This window comes from Polyodon spathula, chromosome 4, assembly GCF_017654505.1.
Source record: "Polyodon spathula isolate WHYD16114869_AA chromosome 4, ASM1765450v1, whole genome shotgun sequence".
NCBI classification, from domain to species: Eukaryota; Metazoa; Chordata; class Actinopteri; order Acipenseriformes; family Polyodontidae; genus Polyodon; species Polyodon spathula.
In genome coordinates, this window is record NC_054537.1 from 39,270,815 (window position 1) to 39,297,525 (window position 26,711).

Consider the following 26,711-nt stretch of genomic DNA (forward strand, 5'->3'; position numbering starts at 1 on the left):
GAACAGAGAGAGCCTTGCGCAATTTGACCAAAGCGATAGATTGTAGAATATTTGCGGGTGACCTTTTAAAAACAATGAAGGAAGAAATAATGGACATTAGGCTAGAAGTGGTACCTAGACATGCACAGGAGGAACTCAGGTTGAGGTTGGCAATGTTCCATCCTGATCAGACTGACCTCTTGGGAGCTAGTTTAGTGTGGCCAAAGGAGAATGGCAAGGAACCACCTGGTCATATAGGGTTCTATCTCTCAATACCATACATGGATCCTAATAACCAGTATAAAGAAAGTTTGAAGATTAGACCAATAGGAGTACTACACAATGAGACAGTGATAGTTTGGGAAAAGGCTACATGGAAAGTTCAACGAGGGAACTGGAGTGGTGTGGTGCATAAAGCATGCTGTTATGAAACAAATAGTCATGTAGTTTGCCGGTGTCCTGCAATCACCGGAATCAATAGAAATATAAGCACTGAATTAGAGGTACATCCACTAGAGGGGTGAAAAAAAGCAGTGCAGGTTGGGAAATATCAATGGTGTGTGTTGAGTAACCATACCAATTTTAAGTATGGAGATTTAACTTGTCATACTTCTCCAGGATTCAGGATTCTCCAGGATCCAGAGGTGTTCCAAATTACAGCTTGGTGGGATGACACATATCTAGATTCATATTCGCTCATTTTTTCTCAAATCCACAAATTGGTTAAAATAGCCCTACAAAGAGCGGAAGAGAAGCTGCTCAAAGCTAAGGTCAAAGTTGATTTGGCACAATCAAAAGCCACTGTATTGAAACGATATGGATGGTTAGGGCAGGCCTTAGGGAACACTTTTTGGGATTATATTGTTTTAATAATACTGTTATTAGTAATAGTATTGATCCTGTGGAATAGCTTCAGTGTTTTTGGTGGAAAAAACAACAGTGGCAGTTAGAAAGGACCATTGACAGATGGGAAACTAAACTTACTGGGAGCCACCATGAATAAGAAATAACACCTGTGTACAGTGATATTAACTGTATTTACTGTACTTTTCTATGTTTATTTTTCATTTTTTATATTATTTGTAGGTATCTTTGTTTTGTTTTTGCTTATAGCACACTTGCATATAGAAACAGAGAAAGCAAGGTAGATACCTACACATAATGGAGAGACTTAGAATGAAGGAACATGCTTCACTATAATATATTATACAAACACATTACTTGATGTGACTACTCAGAACCAGCGAAGAGGACATCTGAGAGCTCGGGATCACGTGAGCAACTTGGTTGTAGCGGGTCACCCCCCTCCATCTTATATTCCAAAAGTAGGGCATGTTGGAAAACATGGATAGAGAATTGATTAGCAGTTTGCTACGCATGTGGACTGGCAGAGCTATACTGGTGTTCTTTTCTGAAAAGAGACTAATATTGCAGATAGCAGACTGTTTGGTTCAAATTGCATGTACTGCTAACCATTGATAGAGACGTTGCGTCTACAAGCTCTTGCCCAACATTGACTGCAAGCTAACGAGATAACAATGCTGTGGACTACAATTAGCACAGGCTCTAAAGACTTCAGAGAGATCGAAAGAGATAATGCCACTAGGATCAAAGGGGTCGCAAGAACATAACAAAAGGCAGATGTATGGACCTTTTGTCTCCAGGAGTGTGAAGAATGCACCGAGTTCAGAGGTTGTCACACTAGACTACACACACACACAAACACACACACTCACACAATAAATTAAATTACCTTGACCATTGGTTAAGTGTCAGAGAAAGGGGAGGTGGACCATCTATACAGAAGGGTATTTAATGTCATGCAAACATTGTAATGATGAGTATTCTGTTTGTCCTGTACCTGGGACCAGACTCCCTGCATATTTCAATAAACCTGGCAACTGATTGAAGAAAAGGACTGTGCATTTTCTTGAATCTACTTAATCACCATCTATTTTTTTTTAAGTTACTTCAGGTGCAAACTGGGAGCTTCCACAGCACAGGGGTTGAATACTTATGCAAGCAAGATATTTCAGTTCTTTATTTTTCTTAAAAATATTTCTCAACATAAAACCAATGCCACCTTACAATAATTGATTCTGAGTTTCAGTGTTTAAAAATAAAATATCAAAACAGAACGAAATTTCAGTGTATCATTTGTAATTCGGTAATATGAGAGAATTGGTCAGGGGTCTGAATACTTTTGCAAGGCACTGTATATATATATATATATATATATATATATATATATATATATATATATATATATATAAATCCCTTTCAATTCGAATGACAACCATTACCGAATGGGAAGAGCCTCTCTGACTGTCAATCACTGAGCATATATACAAAAGCTGCCTTATCAGGGCCCTGCTGTGAGGGGGAAGTCCCTCCCATGCTCTTTTCAACGTCGATCCTGGTACCGATTTATTTGACACCAGGGAATAGCTTCAAGGTCGTCTACAGCCCAGCACTGACCTTGGTGACGAATGACTCCGATCGCAGCACCGACAGATGCCTAGGGCCAGAACATGGAGCCAAAGCACTGGCAGGTGAGCTGGACAGCTCTCCCTGTAGGAAGTTCTTGAGGAGAATTAAGTGACGGAGAGCAGCTCTATCCCCAGCAGAGTCTCTCTCCTCCAGCCAGGGGAGAATGAGATCAGTGGTCTAAGAGCCTCCGCAGAGGTCATCCAGCATCCCCCCGTTACAGTGACCAGGGAGCTCTCACGCTCCTCTGGGTAACACTCCCCTCCCCCACCACCAGTACAGAGGCGCAGACACCTCCAAGAGAGGTGAGATGGTACCACTCGAGGGGACGCTCACCAGGTGACAGGTGGTTGCCGCTCAGGCATCGCTCCCCTTCCCCAAGGGACAGGTGGTCGCAGCTCAGGCACTGCTACCCTTCTCCATGCAGGCGCAGACGATCTCCATCACAGTTGCCTCGAAGGCGCCCAAGCTCAGCCGAGTGGCTCTTCGTGGAACTGGCAGAGACTGTAAGGGCTCAGCAGACCATGCTGGAGACCCTATTGAAATCTCAGGGCAGGCTGTCCCCTAACATTGGGCAGCACCAAGCCCCACAGTCTCAGTCAGCATCCCCTGTGCCTAGACCCCCTAGCCCAGGCAAGCTGTCCTTGTCCGCGTCCAGATCAGACGTCTCCGACAGCCACCTCCATCGGGCAGGCCACAGTGGGAGGCTCCTTACCGCCCTTGCCACAAGTGTCGCAGGGGGAAGAGTACCGGGCCCTAATGCAGCGTGCAGCTGCAGCCACGGACGTTCCCTGGCCGGCAGAACAAGAGGAAAAGGGGAACCGCTTCCTCCAACAAAGGGCAACCACAGCATGCCCTCCCTTTATGCCAGGACTTCCTGGAATTGGTGCACTCCTCCTGGAGCAACCCAGCATCTGCACCCTCAGCCTTCAGAACAGCAGAGTCTCTACTTTATACTGCAGTAGCTCAAGAAGCGGGCCTAGACATATTCCCCACTATCGGGGACATGGTCACGGTTTTGGTGCAAGGTTCTACCTTCACCAAAGAGGATAAGGACCCAACCTGTCTGTCCAAGCCTTGCAGAACAACAGATGCAATGCTCAAAAAAGCTTACGCATCGGCAGCGCTGTCGGTCCGAGCTGCAAAAGCCATGGCCATACTGGTGCTCTACCAGAACCAGCTGACAGAGAGGCTGCAGCAAAGAGCTACACAAGCGGACATGGGGGAGCTCCAGGCGGTAGCTAAAGCGATGACCGACCTAATAGGGAAGTTAGGTCAGGCATAAGGGAGGTCGATGGTGGCCATCCCCCAGCATTTCTGGCTGACACAAGCCAAGGTCATGGAGACCGAGAAGGTGGCGCTGCTGGACAACCCCATTACACCAGGGCATACTTTTGGGGCACCATCAATGTGAGCCTTGAGAGGTCCCACAAGGCCATGGAGGTCGTCTCCAAGTTTTAGCCTCCCGGCTTACGGTCAGTGCCCAAGGTGGCATGCGCAGCCTGCTGGGGTGAAAGGGTCTGAACATCGCCCTCCACCCCAGAGTAGACAAGCAGGCAGAAGCAAAGGCAGGGACAGCGGCAGGGGACCACCGCAGGCCAGGGGTAACCGGTTCTCTGGCTGGAGACCGAGGCCCGGGCCTAAGAAAGACCCACCCCCTCCCAACCCCAAGGGAGACACCAAACCCCCCCACAACCAGACTGACCAACGGCAACGACCCATGGCAAGGCTGCACCCAGGACTCCTGGGTGCTATCAACAATGACACACAGATACGCTCTACAATTCCGCATAGGTCAGCCACCTTTCAAGGGTGTGCTCCTCACCACTGTCGAACAAGCAAGGGCGACACTCCTTCAAACAGGAGATCACCAATCTTCAAAGGAAGAATGCTGTAAGCCCAAGCGAGCCCTCAGCGGCTTCTACTCCAGGTACTTCCTGGTGCCCAAGAGGGACGGCGGTTTCAGACTAATTATGGACCTCAGGGTCCTCAACTTGTTCAAACAGAGGAAGTTCAACATGTTGACAGCACAGAGTATCCTCCAGTCCGTCCAATCGGGCGAAGCTAGGGCTCTCAATACATCAACACTGTGAGCATGGTTGCCTCACTGTCGGAAGACAGGATTCGGTCGTTGGAGACCACACTCCCTATTCAGAGAGAATGCTCTCCTACAGGTCAAAGTATATCAAAGGTTGTTGGGGCTGATGGCAGCCACATCGATAATCGTTCCACTAGGGCTGCTGAGAATGTGCCAAGCCTGGGTGAATACGCTCAAGGTGCACCTGGTCCGAGATCGGTACCGGCTAGTGCGAGTGACCAGACAGTGCCGGAAGACAATGGAGTGGTAGGTCCATCCCAGCAATCTGCTCCTCGGATCCCCTCACAGAAGGCAAGTGATCACTACATACGCCTCCAGCCTGGGCTGGGGAGCGGTCTGGAACAGGAGAGAAAGAAGTCAGTGGAAGGGACATTGGCAGCAAGCGCACATAAATGTGCAAGAGTTGCAAGCAGTGAGTCTGGCGTTATCCCATTTTCGCCAGCAGTTAGTGCACAACTGTGCAGGTCCCGACGGACAATACTACAGTAGTAGCCTACATAAATCACCGCCTGCGCTCACCAGGCCTTCACCACGCAGCGCACAGACTCCTGCCCTGGACGCACAGAAACTTGCGTTCCATCAGGGCAGTTCAACTCCTCGGTGTGGACAACAAGGCAGCAGATCTCCTGTCCAGAAGAGCTACAGACAGCTCAGACTGGAGGCTGCATCCTCAAGTGATGAAACAGATTTGAGAGAGGTTTCGACCTACATGAGACAACCTCTTTGCCACAGCCGAGTCCACTCACTGCCCCTTATGGTTCTCCATGGAGAGAGAAGGGGGCCCTCTGGGAGTAGATGCACTAGCTCACCCCTGGCCACAGGGGCTATTGTATGCATTCCCTCCTCTACCATTACTACCCCAGACATTAGAAAGGGTCAGGGTGGAGAGAGCACAGGTTTTGAGGGTTGCACCCAGATAGCTGAAACGCCCCTGGTTTCCTCTTCTCACCAACATGTTGTCGGATCAGCCGTGGCAGCTCCCACTGCGCAAGGACCTCCTGAGCCGAGCGGAGGGCTATTATGGCACCCAAATCTAGCCCAGCTCCAATTCTGGTCGTTGAACGGAGCCGTCGACGATATTAACCTTCTTACAACACTTATTTGACGCAGGAAAATCAGCGTCCACTTTGAAGGTATACCTGGCAGCAATACACTGTGCCATGACAAAACTGACTCTGTGTCCCCTGGGGCACATTACCTGGCAGTGCAATTTCTTAAAGGGGCTCGGAGGCTTCGTCCTTCCATGAAAAGTATGGTCCCCAAGTGGGATCTAGAACTGGTACTACTCCATTTGAGCCCATTCACCCTCACAGCAGGGCCCTGATAGGGCAGCTTTTGTAGATATGCTCAGTGATTGACAGTCAGAGAGGCTCTTCCCATTCGGTAATGGTTGTCATTCTCTTTTCAGGAAACCAGTTTTTTTATATATATATATATATATATATATATATATATATATATATATATATATATATATAGCTCTGGAAAAAATTAAGAGACCACTGCAAATTTTTCTTAAATCAGCATCTCTACATGTATGGCAGCCATTCCATTCCAGTGTCTGTTGAATTCCAACACAGGCACACCTCATTCTACTGAATGAGGTACTGATTAGGGGATCACCTGAACCAAATCTTATTTAACGAGGAAAAGTATAAAAACCACTCCTGTGGTCATCACTATCCTCTTGCAATAGGACCAGCTGGATGGCAAAACAGTGCTAGTAGTACCTCAAAAGTAATTGGAATCAAAAAATAACTATTGACCATGCCCAAAGAGTTGAAAAGGAAAGTTTTGAGTGAGGAAAAGAAGGGTTCAATTCTGGCTTTACTGGCAGAGGGATACAGTGAGCGTCGGGTTGCTTCCATCCTTAAAATTTCAAAGACTGCGGTTCATAAGAACAAGGTCAAGCAGCACACATTGGGGACAACAAAGCTACAGACCGGCAGAGGGCGAAAACGACTCTCCACTGACCGGGATGACCGCCAACTCATTCGAATGTCACTCAGCAACCGTAGGATGACATCAAGTGACCTACAAAAAGAATGGCAAACGGCAGCTGGGGTGAAGTGCACGACGAGGACGGTTCGAAACAGGCTCCTAGGGGCAGGGCTGAAGTCGTGCAAAGCTAGAAAAAGCCCTTCATCAATGAGAAGCAAAGAAGAGCCAGGCTGAGGTTTGCAAAAGACCATAAGGATTGGACCGTAGAGGACTGGAGTAAGGTCATCTTCTCTGATGAGTCCAATTTTCAGCTTTGCCCAACACCTGGTCGTCTAATGGTTAGACGGAGACCTGGAGAGGCCTACAAGCCACAGTGTCTCGTACCCACTGTGAAATGTGGTGGAGGATCGGTGATGATCTGGGGGTGCTTCAGCAAGGCTGGAATCGGGCAGCTTTGTCTTTGTGAAGGACGCATGAATCAAGCCAAGTACAAGGTTGTCCTGGAAGAAAACTTGCTTCCTTCTGCTCTGACAATGTTCCCCAACTCTGAGGATTGTTTTTTCCAGCAGGACAATGCTCCATGCCACACAGCCAGGTCAATCAAGGTGTGGATGGAGGACCACCAGATCAAGATCCTGTCATGGCCAGCCCAATCTCCAGACCTGAACCCCATTGAAAACCTCTGGAATGTGATCAAGAGGAAGACTGATGGTCACAAGCCATCAAACAAAGCCGAGCTGCTTGAATTTTTGCGCCAGGAGTGGCACAAAGTCACCCAACATCAATGTGAAAGAATGGTGGAGAGCATGCCAAGACACATGAAATCTGTGCTTGAAAATCAGGGTTATTCCACCAAATATTGATTTCTGAACTCTTCCTAAGTTAAAACATTAGTATTGTGTTGTTTAAAAATGAATATGAACTTATTTTCTTTGTATTATTTTGACCAGTTGTCATTTTCTGCAAATAAATGCTCTAAATGACAATATTTTTATTTGGAATTTGGGAAAAATGTTGTCAGTAGTTTATAGAATAAAACAAAAATGTTAATTTTACCCAAACACATACCTATAAATAGTAAAACCAGAGAAACTGATAATATTGCAGTGGTCTCTTAATTTTTTCCAGAGCTGTACATATGAAGACACAGTCTCTGTTTAGTCATCAACAATGCTGAGTAAAAGACCAATCATAGTCCACTTGTTTGTTGTTCACAGAGACTGGGTGGGTAGCACACTCAGGACAGCTCAATTACATCCTTAAAATCATTTTAGACTTGATGTTGAAAGTAAAAAGCAAGCAGAAAAAAAAATAATCTAAAAAACTATTCTTCATTGTTTAAAAGCATGAAACACACACCGCGTTTCGACAATACATGTCTAAATACAGTACACCTTCGCTATAACAACCCTGTTTGGGTCCAAAGCCTTTTGTTCATTATAGTACAAGGACAATCCAAAATGAACAATATAAGCTGCTGGAGTAAGTTAATGAAGTCACCTTGGATAAAGGCATTAGCTAAATTATTGATAATATTAGTACTTTATACTTTAATATTAGTATTTTCTTACAGCATTTGTCACTACTAGCACTAATAATAATAATAATAATAATAATAATAATAATAATAATAATAATAATAATAATATATATCAATGAGACTGCAATCTTTGTTCCTTATTTTTTTTAAAAAAAGGACTGTAGATATACTATTTACATCCTCTCTATATGGCCTTAATTATACAATTAAATACTGATAAAAAAAAAACTTTGCTGTGCCGGTTGCATAGACCTGTATGAGTCAACATTAGCAGCAGTTTTTTTTTTTTTTTTTTTTAAAACAATATTTAATTGTATAATTAAAGCCATATAGCAAGGATGTAAATAGTATATCTACCCTCTGCTGACAGTTTGTTGCTGCACTCGGTACAATAAGTTACAAGCAAGCACCATAAATTTAAAATAAAATTACAGGTACATTTCATTAACCACATTAAAGAAATGAAAACAGCGATGTCAACATGCTACGTGCTAAATCTGAATGATAATAACTATCGTATTCAATTTGTTTTTTCCTGAGTTGAGAAATAACGTTAACGATTTAATAAAGGTAACAAAACAAAATGTGAATCTTGGTGAGCAGAGTACAGTAGCTTGTAATTCCAGTCTGTAACTTTGTTTAAAAAATCATAGCCTTCAATATAAAAGTATATACTTTGGCTGTCGTAGTGTCCGTTTTACCCTTCGTTTCATTCAAGACAGAGTCACGTGACATATACCAGCGCGCTGACTAGCTAAGACTGCTTGAATTGTCAGGGGTGTTACACGGGGCAGTCCTCACAGGATTTGGTCACAAGCAATGTGTACGTCACCCCGGAAATCACTCAAGCATTACCAATGAAAAACATTGACGCCTCTAAACGTGTTTTACAGGGATGATCTGTGAGAAGAATCTCGATTGCGAAACCGCTCTTTCATTAAAGCACAGAAGTTACCTTGTTATAGAGTAAAAAAAAACCTGATTGACTGTCGGGCAAGCAGCCAAAAAAAAGACGATGTCCGACAGATTTTTTTTGGTTGTCCCGGCACGTTCGGCTAGCGATTTTGCGAGCCCTGGATAGCCTAGCTAATACCCAAATAGCAATGTACAGTGGTAACGCTAGCCTCCATATTGACTCTGATTATCAAATTCAGACTAACGAACGTCAAGAAATACAGAGTAAAATTATTTAATCTAATTAGTAATAAAGTACCTTGCTGGTCCAGGTTTCTTTGCGCTCCTAGTTGTTTGAATGTGTGAGTTTTTTAACGTTGCGCTTTCTCTGCCTGTAGTTTGCACTCTGAACGCACACGTTATTTCCCGCCAGCGAAAAAAAAAATAATATAAAAATAAATAAAAAGGTCCTGCTCAAGAATCTCTGGACAGCCAGCTTGTTATCTTTTTGATCAGCTTGGTGTGCTTTCCTATAGCTTTCAAAAACATTTTATCATCACCTGAATAGATGACTTCTCTGTACTAAAGCGTACCACCAACAGAGAATTAAGGTAAAGCTAAGGAAAGGGTAAGAAAATAACTAAGATTTTTTTTTGTTTGTTTTCTCACAATTTATTATTTAATGGGTAAAGTAAATTACTAAAAATTAATTAAGATTGGGTCATTTTATATGCATTCTGAGATCAAAAAAAAAAAAAATCAAAAGGTCAAATTTCAGGATAATGCATTTTAACAAGACCAATATCTATTTACATACCTGTTCTAAATCAATTATTTTTTTTGGTCTGAAAAAGATGATAACAAACATCAACAGGTAGCCCCTTTGAAAAATGTATCAGACCATGTCACGTCTGTAGTTACGCATGCGTGACTTAGATTGAGTGGACAGGATTTCCATTAGGGTGGGTGAAGCAGGCGTCTGGCGATTGTGCCTATGGAAAGCGTTCTGTACTGCTTATGAACTTTGCTGTTTTCAGCTTGTTGTATAATTGAATACTAATTATTACTAATATTATTTTGTCATTTAGCAGACACTTATCAAAAGTGACTAACATAGACTTGGGGGTGAACCTCCTGGTAACAAGCCCCTTTCTTTAACCCCTGGACCACCAAGCCTCTTAAATCAGGGAAACACAATTTTCATGCATTTTTTTTTTTTTTTTTAAGAAGTGCAGTATAAATGCTTGTAACAGGGTGGATGTTTTTTGTGGTGTTTAGAGTGGATGCGAGTCTGCTGTGTGGATATGAGTTAATGAGTTGGTGTGAGGAATGTGTGAAAGGTGCTGCAGCTGATGAGGTGCGAATTGCCCAATTAGCTGCAGCACCTGTATAAAAGGGAGTGGTTGGGAGTGTTAGTTGGTGAGTGTTTGTGAAAGTGAGAAGACCTGTGTGACAGTGAGTGGTTTACTGGTGTTAGTTTGTGTTTAGAACTTGTTAATAGTGTTGTGTTTGTTCTTTTATTTGGCCATCGTGCCTTTTGTTTTGTGTATTTTGTTTAATTAAAGACCTTTATTTTCCCTGCACTTCCTGACTCTGAGTCTCCTTAGCCTGACCAGCCTGTCAATGCTCCAGTAAATATAATTAGTAAACATAATACTCATACTTTGATGGTTTTTGTTTTATTTATTAGGCACGGCTGCATTTTAGTAACAGCAATAGCGGCTGGTTGAATTTGTTTTTGGTGTTTGATGAAATGGATACATTCCTTACTTGCAAAACAAAGGACGAAAACACAAGAATCTACAGAAAATGCAAAGAAACAAAGTAATACCGAATCCCTTTGGATCATTTTTAGGTTGGCTTTAATAGAAACGTTTACCATTGTTAGTAGTTATTATACTTTTATCTTGAGGTAAACATTTTAAATGGCAAACATAATTAGTATAAATATTGTGTTATTTATACTAACTTTGCCGAGAAAGCAAATACGACTGTTTCCAAAGAGATTACTAAATACTTGACTTAATTCTGTGCATCCAAATACTTGTAATTAAAAGTTTTAAGAATTAAGCCTACTGTTTGTTATTCTGTCCTAAACCAACAGCTTGTCACCCAAACTATTGACAAACTCCTTATTAAATAAACGAGGAGGAAGAGAAATGTGTTAATCAGATTACTGTCCATTTTATTGCAACTGTTGTGCCATTCAGTAGAGCAAAAACTGTAATGGGGTACTGAAACCTCCATACAGATGTACAGTTTCAAAAAAATGTTGAAAACCCCTGTGCTAAATTAACCAGTTGAGTCAGAAATTGTGAATGCTCTGCAAGAGTCAAGGTTCTATACTTTGATTTTTAGGCGAAAGCACAGACATAGCCGGGACGCTGAAACTAGGGGTGTGGTAGCACTCCCTGGATTGAAGTGCTGTGCACCTGCTTCCATCATATACGGGGGTTGCAGTTTTGTTCAATGGCTTTCAGCGCCCCCACTCTAAAAATTGCCGTGGACACAGCAACAGAGAAACAGCTGCTGCTTTTCGTAAAATACCTGTCACAAGTTACATTCACCTTCTACTCCCTGTCCTATATTATTTATTAATTGTAACAACATATACTCTAATAAGAATTAACAATATGGCAGCAGCAACTCGCTAGTAAATACAGAAAGCTTACGCACAGAAGGATCATAATGTAGCTTCTGACAAATCGGGTTTCCTTATTACAAGATGGATATTTCAGTTTGGCCATAATTTTAATTTGATCGTGTGAAAACTGAAAAGCTAGTATTAGCTGATAAATAATAATGGTTAGCCTGTGTGGGGCTATTATGTGGTTAAGTCGAGCCTTTTTTCTTATTTAAGTGTGGTGTAATAATAAATCCAACTGAACTATGTAATAATACAGATTTTAGTTTGAAATGTTACACTTTTGAGTATACTATTGTGTGATTTTATTGCCTTTGTATGCTTTTTCGTCATAACTTAAGGTTACATTTCTCAAGAGGGTTATAATTGAAGGCAGTGCAGACTCCTGTGTTTTATACAATAGTAGAAAGCAGTGGTTCCCAACCTATGGTCCGCGAGTAAACTCCAGGTGGTCCGCAAAGAACTCAAAAAATTTGGTTACGCTGTTCTTGCAAAAACCCATTTCTTTTGCGCTATTACTAAGCAACACAACAAACAGCTTTAACCACTTCTTCATATATAGTATAATTATAAGATTTGCATGTAATCTGCATTTTTTCCCTTTATCTGTTTTCTTTCATTACGGGTGTGTTTATAAATTAATATACTGTATACTACAGCTCCCTTTGATGTAATACCATTAAAAAATAAATACAAATACTAACTAAATAACTTTATGAAGGCACACTTGTTTTTAGCAAGCATTATTTTAAAAAATATATATACATCTAGCATTCACGTAAACGCATATCTTTCAAATCTGTGCATTGAATATTCCTAATTTTGTTGGAATGACTAAATACAAAGATAAAATAAATATAAAACACAGTTTTGGTACTTTTCATTTTCAACAATATAAAATATAATCTACAGTTGCCAGGGAGATAGGCTTACCTATTTCCATATGTTTCTGGAGAGCTTAGCTTCATATAGTAACAGAAGTTAATGTGAAACAAAAAAAGAGGCTATACTTGTAGCTTGACTTGAACTGTACCATAGTGTGAATGATTGATTCCAGCTCCATGCTGTCACATGGGTTTATTCAGCCAGGTGTAATATCTCACAAAACTATGCGCCAAAAGGAAATTCTATTAACACGACTTATGGAAACAATGTGTACAGTCTGTTCTTGACTCCTTCATATTTAACCAAAATGCTATAAATCCTATCGACTGTACACTCTCCAATAGTTTTTAAATTTTTCAGATTGCTTCCCACCCACCTCGTCTTCATATTTCGGTGTGTTTTTTATATGTACATCGAGCAAAGTTTGCAACTCTGAGTGCAATAAGTTAGAAATTGATAGATTAATTTGCTACAAGATGTAACGGTTGCAGCGACCAGCACTGGTATTTACATTTACTGGATCCGAGGACTACCCAAGGCACAGTGCATTATTTGTCAGGAGGTTTTGTGAAACAAAACTCTTAAAAACCTGCAGAATTGAAATGCCAGTTATCTACAAAGCATTCAGAATGTAAAAAAAAAAGAAACAAAATAATGAAACAGGAACTTTGCATCAGCAACTTTCAATTTGAAAATGGCAACATTCCTTTCTGACCCAGTTAGGTACGATACATAAATACTTCCTACATATACTTATACATATAAACATAAATTGTCTCGTGGTCTGGATCAGCGTGCCTCATTCACCTGGTAGAGTTAACAGTGCCATGGGAAGATGCTGTGGATGAGGCGTATGAAAAAGAAACTTTGGTACGCTCAACTGGCTGCTGAAGCAGAACAGCAAGGAAGGAGAGTCCAGGTTTACCCAGTGGAGGTGAGTTGTCGAGGATTTGTGGCACACTCCACATCCCGGTTTCTCAAAGACATCGGATTCAGTGGTCAAGAGTTGCGACGCATAGCGAAGAACTTATCTGAAGCAGTAGAAAGGTGCAGATTCTGCTTGGGGACCTGAAGCATCGTAGAAAGAAAGCAACGTCGATGTAGGAAGGTAAGTAAGCTGGGCTTAGCTCAGTAGGGGATGGAGGGGGGTGAACCTGGGACGCCAGAACTACTGCCAAGCCCTTTTAAGGTGTTGTGAGATAGTCGATGAAACACCAAGGATTGAAGGTGCCCACTTGAAGACCCCAGAGAAGTACCCTACTCATCTCAGTCCAGATGGTTGTCAAGCAGATGCGCTAAGGAGGCCGCACTGTGGTTGATCCCTGGAACCAGCACTACACTTCAGTCATTAACACCATGCAGAAGGATATCTGCATCTTCAGATGAAAGGAAACACAGATGGATCACATTATTTCACAGTAAAAGAGCTATGTCTTAGTTGGTTCTTATCTTGGCGAGAGTGGAATCCAATATCAGCATGAAGTTTTAACCCTTTATGGTCCTATGTCAGACAAGGTCCGACATTACAATTTTCCCTTTCTAGTCCGATGCCAGACATTTGCAGAGCTTTTTGAGATATTATAGTAATAATATAATGACTTGGATCGCATTATTGAAGAGTTTGGTGACAAAACGAGTGATCGGAAAAGGATTTATCAGTATGCATATCTATAAAGAGGTATGTGAAATACAGCAAACAAGGAGTGGGGCTTGGCTGTAGATACAGTACTGAATGTCCTTTTACGATTCAATTACTTTTAAACCTGTTTTACTCTGAAAAAAAATATTTTAAACAGCGCGCGTAAAATAAACAGCGGGCGTGAAGGCGCCTGACAAGCACTGAATAAATGGACTGCAAAGGGTTAACACCTATTCTCATGTAATGGTAATCACTCATTTTTATAAACAATGTGTATACATATTGCAAGTTTTATATGTTGTGCATTGACAATTTATTAATTGAACTCAACAGCCAATCATCATGCAGCATCCAAACATTACATTTTTAGATTCGTAGGATGTATTGTAACTTCACAGATTATTAATTCACATCAATCAATTTCTGCTCTAATTGTCAATTAAAAAATTTAAAAAAAGTGTTTGTTTGGTTTTTTCCCCTCTCGGTAAATTCACGTTAATGAAAAGTAAACTAGAACCGTTCTTTAAACCTCTAGTTTTAAAATAACTTTGCTCACAGAAACAGGTCCACCCATCAGAGGTGCTGGAACAAGTTAGTGGGGGGGTGTGGCGGGGTGCCCCCAGCCTTTTGTGTATTTTGTGTTTTATATTGTATGTAGTGCGTTATTGTTGGTGTATATATATTGGTACACAGGATATAATGGGGCTGTAGAGCACGAGTGATTTAAAATATATAGTTATATTTAGGCAAAAGGATGGCACAATAACTTCACGTGCAGACAATATGTGCATTAATATGTGAGCATGGGGAGTGCACAGATTAGTTCACGTGCTGGGATTCAAGTGAATAATTAATTAGTAATTGAATCCCGGCACAATTGTATATATAGATTGTGTGCTCGAGAGTGTGTATGGGTGTGGAGAGGAGGTAAAATAATAAGAAAAGTAAAATAATTGCTAAGCGTGCTGGCTTTTAAACCAGCATGATACTTGTTATTGTTTGCTGTCTGTGTGTTTTGGCCATCACGCCGTTTTGTTTCACTCCGTTTATTTTGCAGTAAAACGCGCATTCACCATATCACGTTGCAGTACTGTGTGTTTTTCCAGGTCTGACGTCACCACTACAGCCAGCCTGTCCACAGGGTGCTGAAAGCCATTGAACAAAACAGTAACCCCTGTATATGATGGAAGCCAAGCAAAGCCAGGGGTGCGGCACCCATCGCATTGAAACAAATAAAGGTAAGTCTACGATTATTCTTAGTATTATAGTGGTTTTTTAATGTGTTTATTTTTCAGTCACCAATACTGTTTATTGTGTGGTCTGCAGAGATCAAAAAACAATTCAGGTGGTCTGCGAACAAAAAAGTTTGAGAGCTACTGTTGTAGATAATACAAGTCGAACTACAAATCCTTCAGTAATACCCTCTTGTGAAATTGAAAATTACACTTCTCAGACTGTACCCCGACCTGAAATTGAAAAAATTCTGAATGACCAAATTTGTGGTGCTAGTAATGTGAGCAACATTGTGGTCCAACCGCATTCCAGTTCAAGTTCAACTGCAATTTGTTGGACACAGCAACACACACACACACTGAATCAAAGCAGTGTAGGAAAACCTAAGAGAAAATTTAGATCGGAAAGGCAATGCCAGTATGAATGGCTTTCCTTTGATTCAAAGAGCACGTTGATTTTCTGCACAGTATGCAAAACACACCCACATGTGGCTGATCATTCATCTGTCTTTTTTAAAGGCAGATGTTTTTAAACTGGAATTTATCAAAAGTAATGATACAAGTGAGGCTCATGTAATGTGTCTTCAGGCAGACAAAGCCAAACCTGTTCCAGATAAAAACACCTATGCCACATGTTTCTTGCGTTTGAATGAAGAATTCCGCACATCTTTGAAGCATCTTTTTTACATAGCCTATCACAGTGCTTCACGAGATAAACCTTTGAGAGATTTCCCTGATCTAGTGGAGCAATTTAAAAAAAATGCAATGTAAATGTAGTGCAGTAGTACATAAACCGCACAGCTTGTGCAGAGTTCATTCAGCTCCACTTTGTTGACCTAGAAGGGGTTGTTCACACTCAATACATTGGCACCGAAACATGAAACAGCTAATGTAGATGGTTACATAAAAAATTTTCAAACGAGGCATCATGGAGTGGAAAAAGGAACCATGGATTTCAGGTTTAGGCAATGGATGGAGTTGCAGTCATGCAAGGAAAGCATGGGGAAGTTTCAACTAAATTGAAAGTCCTAGTCATGGCTGACCAGTGTACATTGTGAGGCACACCTCTTGCAGCTTGCAGTTCTCGATTCCTAAAGAGAAATGCCTGTTGTAAGAGAGACTGAACGAACTGTAAGATCTGTGTTTGGCTTCTATCATTCTTCACCTAAAGGAATGACAGAACTGGTGTTAACAAGCAAATTCCTACACACTGAACTATGTAAATTTGTAGATGTTTATTATAAGAGATGGGTAAGTAGACAACTTAATGCAATTGTTGCTTTTATAAAAAATTCTATCCAGTTGTATGCCATTTATTGCAGCATCTGCAGAATCTGGTGAAGCAAACAAAGTAAAAGGCATGCTGACGTTTCTGAAAGATGGAAGGAAAACCTGGTTCATGTCAATTTAAATGGATTATTTGTCATCACTGTCTAGGCTGTCGAAAGTGTTTCAGTCCTACAGCCTGATGATGACCCAAATAAAACCAAAAGTGGAAAAGCACTATCGTACATTGTACAGGAGGGAGGAGTTAAGATGCTTCAGGACATGAGCAAGGTGATGACATTGACTGAGTCATATAAGCAGGAAATTAAAAGTACAGTGTGTTGAATTTAAACAATACTTTGTGGATCATTTTGAGCCAATTTGGAACGATGCACAATTGCAGCTGTTCCGGGTGCCTGACTCATTCTCTTGGCCATCAGACCCCAAAGAGTTGACAAACTGGGTTAACAGAAATCACTGAAATGGGTTTCATTTACATGCCTTTTCTTTAAAAAGTCAACTAGATGTTCCACTGATGAAGCAGAAATAATATCTCTCCTTCTGTAAGAGTGGCAGGACTTCAAATCAGCAACTAAAGATCTGGTCATCCTGACTGGTGCTTCAAAGATTTTCCACAAAAGTAAACGTTTGGCAGTATTAAGATGAATTATTAGTCTACCTTACAATGCCAACAAACACTGCTGCTTGTGAATGAGGATTCCGTGCCTAAAACAGGATTAAATCAAAAGCACTATCCAATCTTGCTGATATCACAACTGATTGATAATTATGATCAGCATGAATGAACCATCACTGGAAAACTGATGCTGAACCTGCTGTTCTGCATTGGTATCACAAAACCCCTAGCTACCGTCACTTTGCTAGTCATCAACATTCCCACCCCTGACAAACACACTGGGGTTATACACAGAGACGGGAACTAAAGTTTATTTAGATTCTTGAAAGTGATTAGAATATTTTAATGAATGGACTATTATTATTAGTTTATTTAGCAGACACCTTAATTGAAGCGACTTACAGAGACCAGGGTGTGTGAAGTATGCATGAGAAACAAAGTCACTTACAATGTCTCACCCGAAAGACTGAGCACAAAGAGGTTAAGTGACTTGCTAAAAGTTCACACAGCGAGTAAACTGGGATTTGAACCAGGGACCTCCTGGTTGCAAGCCCTTTAACCACCAGACCACACAGCCTCTTGGGTAGTACTATTAGGCAGATGTTTGTAATTAATTTTTTGAAGTACTGTTCATATATTTAAGTTTCTTTTCTTCTTTTTTTTTGGCCACAAAAACAATAAATGAATTGGTGACCAGATTAACGTTGGTGGTGTCCACTTGGCCACCAAGCTGTTAAGGAATTTCTGCCACCCTGAGAGGTGTATATGAGCTATCATTTACCAGCATGCAAATACACTCACAAAAGGCTATTCTCTACTCTGAACTTCCTGTGACAGTTTCTGTATTTCACATCCATTCCAGCTCCAGCTATACGCACAAGGGGAGATTCTGCTGGCAAGCATCTCTGTCCAGGGTACCTAAAGAGGTATGCTGACCATTACACTTTCTTTTTTAAGAGTAGCTTTCTACTGTGGAGGAGAACTTGACAATCCATACTTGCTCCACTTCTTAACATGAGACAAAACATTTGCCCCGACCATCAGCTATAGTATGCAGATAATCTAAATGCAGTACCAGACAAATGCAGTGACTTATATTCACAAATATATCCTTACTGCAGATCAAATGAGAGGGCGAAGAGGCATCTTTTTTTACAATAAGTCATACTGAATCATAATTAAATAAATATGGGCAATGGTACAGCTGTACTGCTTAATATCTGAGTATCCAGCCTTTCCATTCCACATTAATGCATGTTTAAAAAAAAAATAATCATGTTTTGTTTTTCACCCCAAGCATACTTGTATGAAAAATGAATCTGTTCTGAGGCTGATCCCAGATCCTTCACTTGGCAAATAAAAAAGAAACACTGTACATTAGGTATTTTATTACAAGGACATCTTGCCATTTTTAGATAGAGATTCTACATGCAGTAGGTAAAATGTTTATTCCTAATGACATCCCATAATAGCTATGACTCTGACATTCTTAATGCATAATGGCAACAGATGTTATTCTAAGTCCCAACTGAATACATTCTAAAAGTGGGGGAAGATGATAAATCACTACAGTACTATTGCTCCACTCACCCTATGCCAATGATGCTGATGAGTATTTTCACCATGCCTGGGTCGCAGCTGACAAAAAAAAATAAAAATAAATACAATTTGTAAAACACAATCCACAACAATATTGACCACGGAAACATTTCAAAACAGCTGTTGCTTAAGTTGCCAGCAGTGCAAGCTTGACCTGGTTTCAAAAGAATGCAGGACTCTGGATGTTTCTATCTGCACTGTAAAGCCAAAACTACACCTCATCATAACATCACATTTGGGAAGCCACTGGTTCAATCTGCAAGGTAACGTTTGACACCTGCCTCTTCATGCTTCATACACCAAATAAGCAGTAAATGACAGCTGCATTTCAAGCTTTTAACCGTGTTTGTGTCTGCACTTTGGTTACTGTGCATCTTACTTTAAAAGTAAAGCATCCTTATATAAAAGTCTGGCATTGTTAACAAGCACCTCCTGTTTCATTACATCTTTTTATATATGCATTTATTAAGAATCTCTCATGTATTAACTTTTTTCACTTGCAATAAAGGGGCAGATCTGATAAAGGCATATGATCTTTTTTTCTTAAATCCTGCCCCCTACTACTACTGTTTTGGGTACTCAGGGTTCGCACCAGGAATTTTTCACAGCATGAAAAGGGGGGAGGAGCGGGGCAAGAAACGGAGATCCTCTCAACCCCCTGCAGACGAGGCATGACAAGTCATTCACGTGCTTACGCTTTGTGTAAGTAGTTATCAACATAATATTCTATATTTATTATTGTCAGTAGGTAGATGCAGAGCCTGTGTCATAGGATGACGTACTCCCTAACAATGCATAGATGCCATTCCACAAAGGGGAAACTAGACTCCTCAGCTCGTCGGCGATCGGCAAACATCGTGCAGTGTAAGCCCGGCTTTAGTGTTATCTTTTCTGTCCAACTGAGAAACCTATTTTTACCCTTCAAAACATTAAAATGACCTATGATTATGTGGATATAATTAGTGCTGTTTTTATTCTACTTTCAAAATTTGCATAAATATTAGGTTTTCTAAACATTTCTTTTTAATAGACAACACATATCAATACAGACTGTTTAGCTTGATTTAGTTTTGCCCAATTGAAAGCCCTTTAGCTTGATCACGTAACATATGCATGTCACAAACGTTGTGTTTGGTGGGAGGACAGAGGCGCTAATACAAACAATCAGCGGATGGAAAAAAAACGGGAAAAAAAATGTATAAAACAAATTGTACCGATCAAGTACCAGAATCATGTTCCAAAAGATGCAGCCCAAGGAATACCAGTCACCCATGTACACATACTAAAATATGACTGAGATACTGGTCACAGGGAGGTGAAACAGTCATGGTTTCAAACCCTCTGGTCCCAGAAGAACGTTTTCACAGAAGGCAAGCCAGAAACATGCAGCTTCAAGATCACAGCAGGTTTTTATTTATTTATTTTTTCCCATTGTTGCTATCTCTAAAATGTTTTGAAATACATTTTGGAAATAGTAACAAAATGGATTCAAAGGAGGAATAATTTAATAAAATAATAAACACATTATTTTAAAAAGAAGAATTCGTCTCACTATGATGTATTGAATTTTAATGTCAGAATCAGTGCAATATTTTACTGTCAGTAGTCACAGGTGAAAGAACACGGTAAAAAAACAATAGCTTGTTTATAGTATTGTTAAGTGGCTAAAGTTTTTCCAATGTGGCTAAAAAATGTTAAGTTACTTTAGCCACAGTGGCTAACTAACTGAATTTTTTTATGTTACAGAGTCTTGGTTGTTACAGAGCTGTGTATCAGGGGCGCGCCCAGGATCTAGTCTCATCTGTCAACAGGGGGAATGTGCTAATAAAATTCAGTGAAGGTCAATCCCATCTCCGTGTCGCATACATTACAAGCACCAAACTAAACAACATGCTGTCACAACCAACCCATTGAAGAGTATTGGGAGCTGAAACAAGTATTTTAAGCAAACCAATTTCTCACATAAAGGAAGAAATCAATGATATTTCACAGGATTATTATTATTGTTTGGCCGTTACTCAAAATGAAAACACAGCGTAGCGGCCTCATTACAGGATAATTTTTCCAGTTAACAACGTAACGGCCTGTTACGCTCAACAACGCTGACAAAAACCCTGGTACTGATCTCAATAAAAAAAAAATCAGTTACAGTTTAAATAGAAATTGCAAACCAACTGGCTTTTCTTATATTCAATACATACACATACAAAATTTTCAATCACATCACATACAGGGTCATTAGAAAGTAAGTTTACCACACAATGCACTATGTCATTGATGTGGTAAACTTTCTATCTTTCAGTTTCGGGTACGGGTATGTATCGTTCTTATATGCATTATTATCTGTGAATTGTACTTCATTAGCAGAATAAATCAGTTCCTTACAACCCCTTGTAACATCAACAAAGAAATAAATACCCTCATCTCATTCGCCGCAGTAAACTCCCATTTTTTACTCTGCAAATGCAGCAGTCCATTTTTTACTGATCATCTATGGATGGGCCGGTCTGTCATTTCTTAAGGACTGCTGCCATCTGCCAGCGAAAAAACAAAACTGCAAAGTACAGTACCATATAGTCTGCTTATTTATTTAGTGTTCCACGTCAAAGACGTGTTAAACTTTACAGATGCAAATATAACCCCCAGCACGCTAGTCTCACGAGAGAAACAAATTTGGACTCTGGGTGGTTAATTTAATCCAGCTCAAAGCATCCACACTAAAGTACCGTTTCATGTTTAGTCGGGATAAATGTGTACAAACATTATTCAGATAGTTTGGTAACAGTTCCTAGCAGCACAATGAACAGTGGAAATTAATACAATAGTATCCCACCATACACTGAATTTTATTTTTACAAAATGTGTTATGCTCCATATTATTAAGAGGACCATATTGCTAAAAAGAAATCAAACAAGTATTTTGGAAAACGTAAATGTGAACGAACACACACACACACGGCTTGACGTTTTCGTATTTTATTTTTAAATCAGGTGACGTCCCTTTAAGCAAATGGAGCTCATTCTGTTTCATGCTCAGAAAAACAATATGTTAATTACAAAAAAATCTTTGTTTTTACCTTCACACATCTTGCCTGAGCCTTACTTTTGGTCCTCTTAATTTTCTTTCAAACACAGCTGATAAACTTAGTGAATTGTTCATCCCGATCATACTTTTACATAATCATATGATCATACATAACTCCCATTTCATTTTTGCAGCCTAATTTAATGTTGTGCTTTTGCTATTTTTTCCACTAACTTAAAAGAAATGTCCTGACAGACACTTTTTTTTTTTTTTTTTTTTTTTTTTTTTAAACCACCCAGCTGCTTATTCTGTGATTTCCAGGAGGAGTGCATGCAAGTCCAAATTTGTCACTCCTGTGAGAATAGCATGCAGGGGTTATATGTGCATCTGCAAAGTTTAATATGTCTTTGACATGCTCCAGTAAATAAATAAGACTATTATATTATATAGTAGTCTGCAGTTTTGATTGGGAGATGGCAGCAGTCCCTAACAAAGTGGCAGACCAGACCAGCCCATCCGTACATAGCACAGCTGGGAATAAAAAACGGACGCCAGTTAGCTACAGAGAATGAGATGAGGGTACAATATTCATTTATATTTATTTTGTTGATGTTACAAGGGGTTGGAAGGAAATAGCAGGGCAGGAGCCCTACACATGAAGAGTGAGTTTTCTGTATATATTGTAAATAGTATTGCAATTATTATAAATGATTAAGTATCTGGCACTCCTGGGAGAGCCTGCCTGCTGTGGACAATCAATCAGCAGGTAGGTGTGTTCCAGCACTGTTTGTTCACCTCAGGGCTGCTACAAAACCAAGGACAACGGGCTGAAGATCACCCAAGCTACACAAACATAGGAGACTGAAATACGATGCTAAAATCATCTGATCACCATGATGATGAACCAAGATTGAAGCCAAAAGAAGCAGCCAAAATCACCAACGGCCGGAGTTGGGGTTTGTGTTGGTACATTAAAGATTAATTCAGGGATAAGATCCCCATGAAGTATAGCGAGGTGAGCAAGTGGGACCTCCATGCATTAGGGAGTAGCGTAAGCCGTTTTCACAGCACTTTTTACTTTATAGTTTTTTGTACTGTGTTTGTAACTTGCTTTTTGTACGCTGGCTGTATGTCCTCAGTGAGCTACCATTGTTGGTAGTGTCACGTGAGCTGTTCTCACGGTGCGTGTTAACAAATCCTGCTTGTCTGGGGGGCGTGTCAACTTCAACCTGTCGTCGTCTTCTGCCTGTCACTCCGCAGTGAATGCACGCACCTCCAAGCAAGAACCCAGTTACAGGAACCCATTTATCCTGCTGATGAAATACACTTCACAGCTAATAACAGTGATACAAACCAGTACCCGACACAGTGGAAGACAGAAAGTAAGTTTACCGCATCAATCACCGTGATTGAAAATCTGCGACGCAAGTTTTCTGATGTGTACGTGCTAGATAAAGATGTTAGCACTGATGAGAGTTTGAAGGGCGTCTGCTTTGAAATCCATAGCATAAAAAATTATTTCTAAAAAATGATAAGACTTTTTGTTGCACTGTTACATCCTGCAATTGTATAAAATAAATAAATAAATAAATAAAATATATGTTGCCGAAAACAGGCAGTTGGCAAAGTGCCCAGCTGCAGCGGGCAGATGCCGAATTAGCTTAGAATTTTACGTCATTTGGGCATCTACCCGGGGCAGTTCGTCAACTGCCCACAGCCACCCAGGCTGATGGCGAAGACCTTAGTGTGCCCTGTTGTAACAAATGAAAGGCTAATGGAAAGTAACACAGCAGTGTTCATACTCTGGGTACCTACTGCAGTTCACAATAATAGTTTGTCAGTCGAATAACTATTTAATCATTAAACCGACTGAATCGTTTATATTTATTTTTATTTATTTATTTTAATGAAATGCTGAGGCAAATGTCTAATTGTCTGAGATCTCATGTCAATTAATGTTAGACATCAAATAATATTGTTTGAATGTGTAAAAAATATTTTCTACATAACAAAAACTAAACATTTTATAAGAAAACATTTTCTTCTGAGTCAATTTTTCATTGGAGTTCTTCCTGAGTTTCAGGTAACTATTTAACTGGGTGGCTTTTACACATTTAGACCTAACTGTGATTATTAGTCTCTTGCTGATATTGAATGATCTCTCATTCAAACGCAACTTTGCTCAGAAATATTTACTGAATAAATGCAATATGAATAAAATAAAACATTGTTGCATTTTATTCTGGGCTTGTTCCCCCCTTCCCCCACCGTTAGTGAAATATTCTTTTTTTTGCCGTGCATCCATGAGTATAAAATTATTGCGATGCCAAAACTTTGTGCAGCTTCAGCAAATATCTTTTTATTAACATACTCCACTCCCCTAAGCACGGGTTGAAGAATCCAAAAGATACAATACAATGTTTTGATTAGGCTTCACTTATGACATCACCCATTTGTTCTTAACCTATCAGAAAAGACAATTACATACTGATGCAAGTTTTACAAGTCTCCTATCAACCAATAATATTATTAAATCATGTGTGGCCCACTTTTCTCTCCAGGCGAACATAACAAAGCAGTAAAACTGGTTTAATAGGAAGGGTGAGAGACAAAGAAAGAAGGAGTAAGCCTTTTGCCTATTTTCCTTTCAAGTTTAAACTGGGGGAAATTAATGTTTAGCCAAATGTGTCACTTCCCTAAGAACACAGACTACAGTGCAATCACCTTTCAAGTTGTCATAAAATGCAGGGTACACTAAAGCTTTCCTGCCACCTGGCTGCTTTACTTAATATTCAAACCAAATTGCCTTCATATTAGCTGTCTATGTAACCTAGCTAATTTCTAAACTATCTAGTTTCTTTAAAGTATATGTTTATCCAACAAACATATTTCTGTTTTTTCATAATAACAATACAAAAATGTGCATATTTAAAAATAAGGCAAACACTGTTGTAAAAACTGTCCAAATAGTTTATTTTAATATTGGCAAACACAATATTCCATAACAGTAAGCATTTTATGTATGCATCTACATTTTGATTGTACCAGTGACTGGGGTTTCATTATTTTTATTTTGAGTCATTTCTCTGCAATTCTCGGAACTAGTGGAATTAAATGTAATTAATAATTGATGTTAATTAAACTGCACTGTTAATCAGCAATAAGTCTTTTTTTTATTTTCTTTGGCAAGCTCAGCTGATCCTTAAGGGGCGTTGTTACGAAAAAGGTTGAGAAACACTGTGTTAAACAAAGAAAGAAAAGCAAGTACTGTTCTTTTGAAGGTAAGTATTCCCTAAGTAAGGCAGTTCAAAATACTTGCCATGTCAGAAGCACTGGTTTGCTTTATTTAAAAAAAAAAAAAAAAAAAAAAAAAAAAGACTTCATTCTGAAGCAAATGCTTTTTTTTTTTTTTTTTTTTTTTTTTTTTTTTTTTTTTTTTTTGCTAAATAAAACTAATTTCACAGTATACATTTAGCAGTATAAACTTGGTTGCAGGAAGGACCAGTCAAGAGTTAGTTCCCAAGTTATACCATTAAAATGGTCTTATTCCTTTAAGAAATTGTCTTGGCTTTTCGTTGCTTCTAAATATGGTCCAATAAGTTAAAAGGGCAAAGTTTACCCATAATAAAATAACCAAAAACAATAATATAACTGCTGCTAGTCATTTCTTGCTAGTTTTAAAACATTTAAGTTTTTTTTTAACTTAATTTTGGGGCAAGTTCTGACCAACAGGGAAAGTAATATAGCAAAAAATATTTAAGGCAAAACCATAACAAAATAATAGTTTATACACTAGGGGTGTAAATCGTTTAGAGTTTAAACATTTAAAGTTTAGTAAAGTGTCAAACATTTTTAGTTTTGCTTAATCGTTTAAACTTTGTCAAAAATGTGTAGGTCAAATATTAAAAAGCGGGTGTCTGCAAATAACGGCTACTCAGTTGCTGTTTTTCTGTATTACTTCCTACCTGTGCCACGTGGCATCATTGTCATTGGATATTCACTTCCCAATGTCCAGCATGCTTTTGGTCACGTGACTAGTCTGCTTCTGTGAAGCTGGATCTAGTGTGGACGAGGTGGGGACCAGACATGCAAGCAAAATGTGATAAAATTCGGGCTGAAAACATAACACAGTTGATTACTGAGACAATCGCAAATGGCATGTATGCAGCCAATTTCAATTGTGGAGGATACCGGATTCAACTTTAATGACTTTGGCGAGCCAGATTTCAGAAGACTTTTGATCTTTTGTTTGTTTGTTTGTTTTTGTTATTCTGAGACTCGAGCGATGTTAACACACAGAGTACATACTGCTTATTAAAAACCTCTTGGTTCCCAGCAAAAAGTTGTCATTAAATGAAAGTCGTCAATAAGTGAAAAGCCTGTTTAAGTGTATTTATATGGAACAACGATACTGTAGTTATACAAATATCGCACTGAAATACATGTTTAAATATACGTATTAAAAAACGTAAAACACACACACACACACATATATATATATATATATATATATATATATATATATATATATATATATATATATATATATATATATATATTTTTTTTTTTTTTTTTTCATGTTTGGTTTTTTTAAAATAATCATTTTTTAGGGTTTCTGTACTGTACCTTCTTATAAATCTCCCATGGACTGACTCAGTATGTGTGGAGGAAATAACAGTTGAAGCTCACTAAAATAAAGCCTTTTAAAAAACTATTAACCACTGGAACATGATCCTATACAGATGTTTAGCTAAAAAAAAAATCGCATCATGACTTATAAAAAATACAAAAAAAAAACAAAGAGAACTGACCTTAAATGCAAAGCGAAAGTTGTATGATTCATGC

At 39.5% G+C, this 26,711-nt stretch overlaps 1 protein-coding gene across 3 annotated transcripts in view; it reads right to left on the reverse strand.

The window, feature by feature from the left end:
• Positions 1 to 26,711, reverse strand: part of LOC121314525 (chromodomain Y-like protein) — a 129,189-nt gene that overhangs the window by 52,385 nt on the left and 50,093 nt on the right. The window contains exon 2 of one of the 3 annotated variants that reach the window (XM_041247900.1): positions 18,833 to 18,880. The exons of the other annotated variants lie outside the window; for them this stretch is intronic. Within the exon in view, the coding sequence (XP_041103834.1) occupies positions 18,833 to 18,880 (48 nt within the window). The remainder of the gene's footprint in view (positions 1 to 18,832; positions 18,881 to 26,711) is intronic. 3 annotated transcript variants of the gene reach the window in all.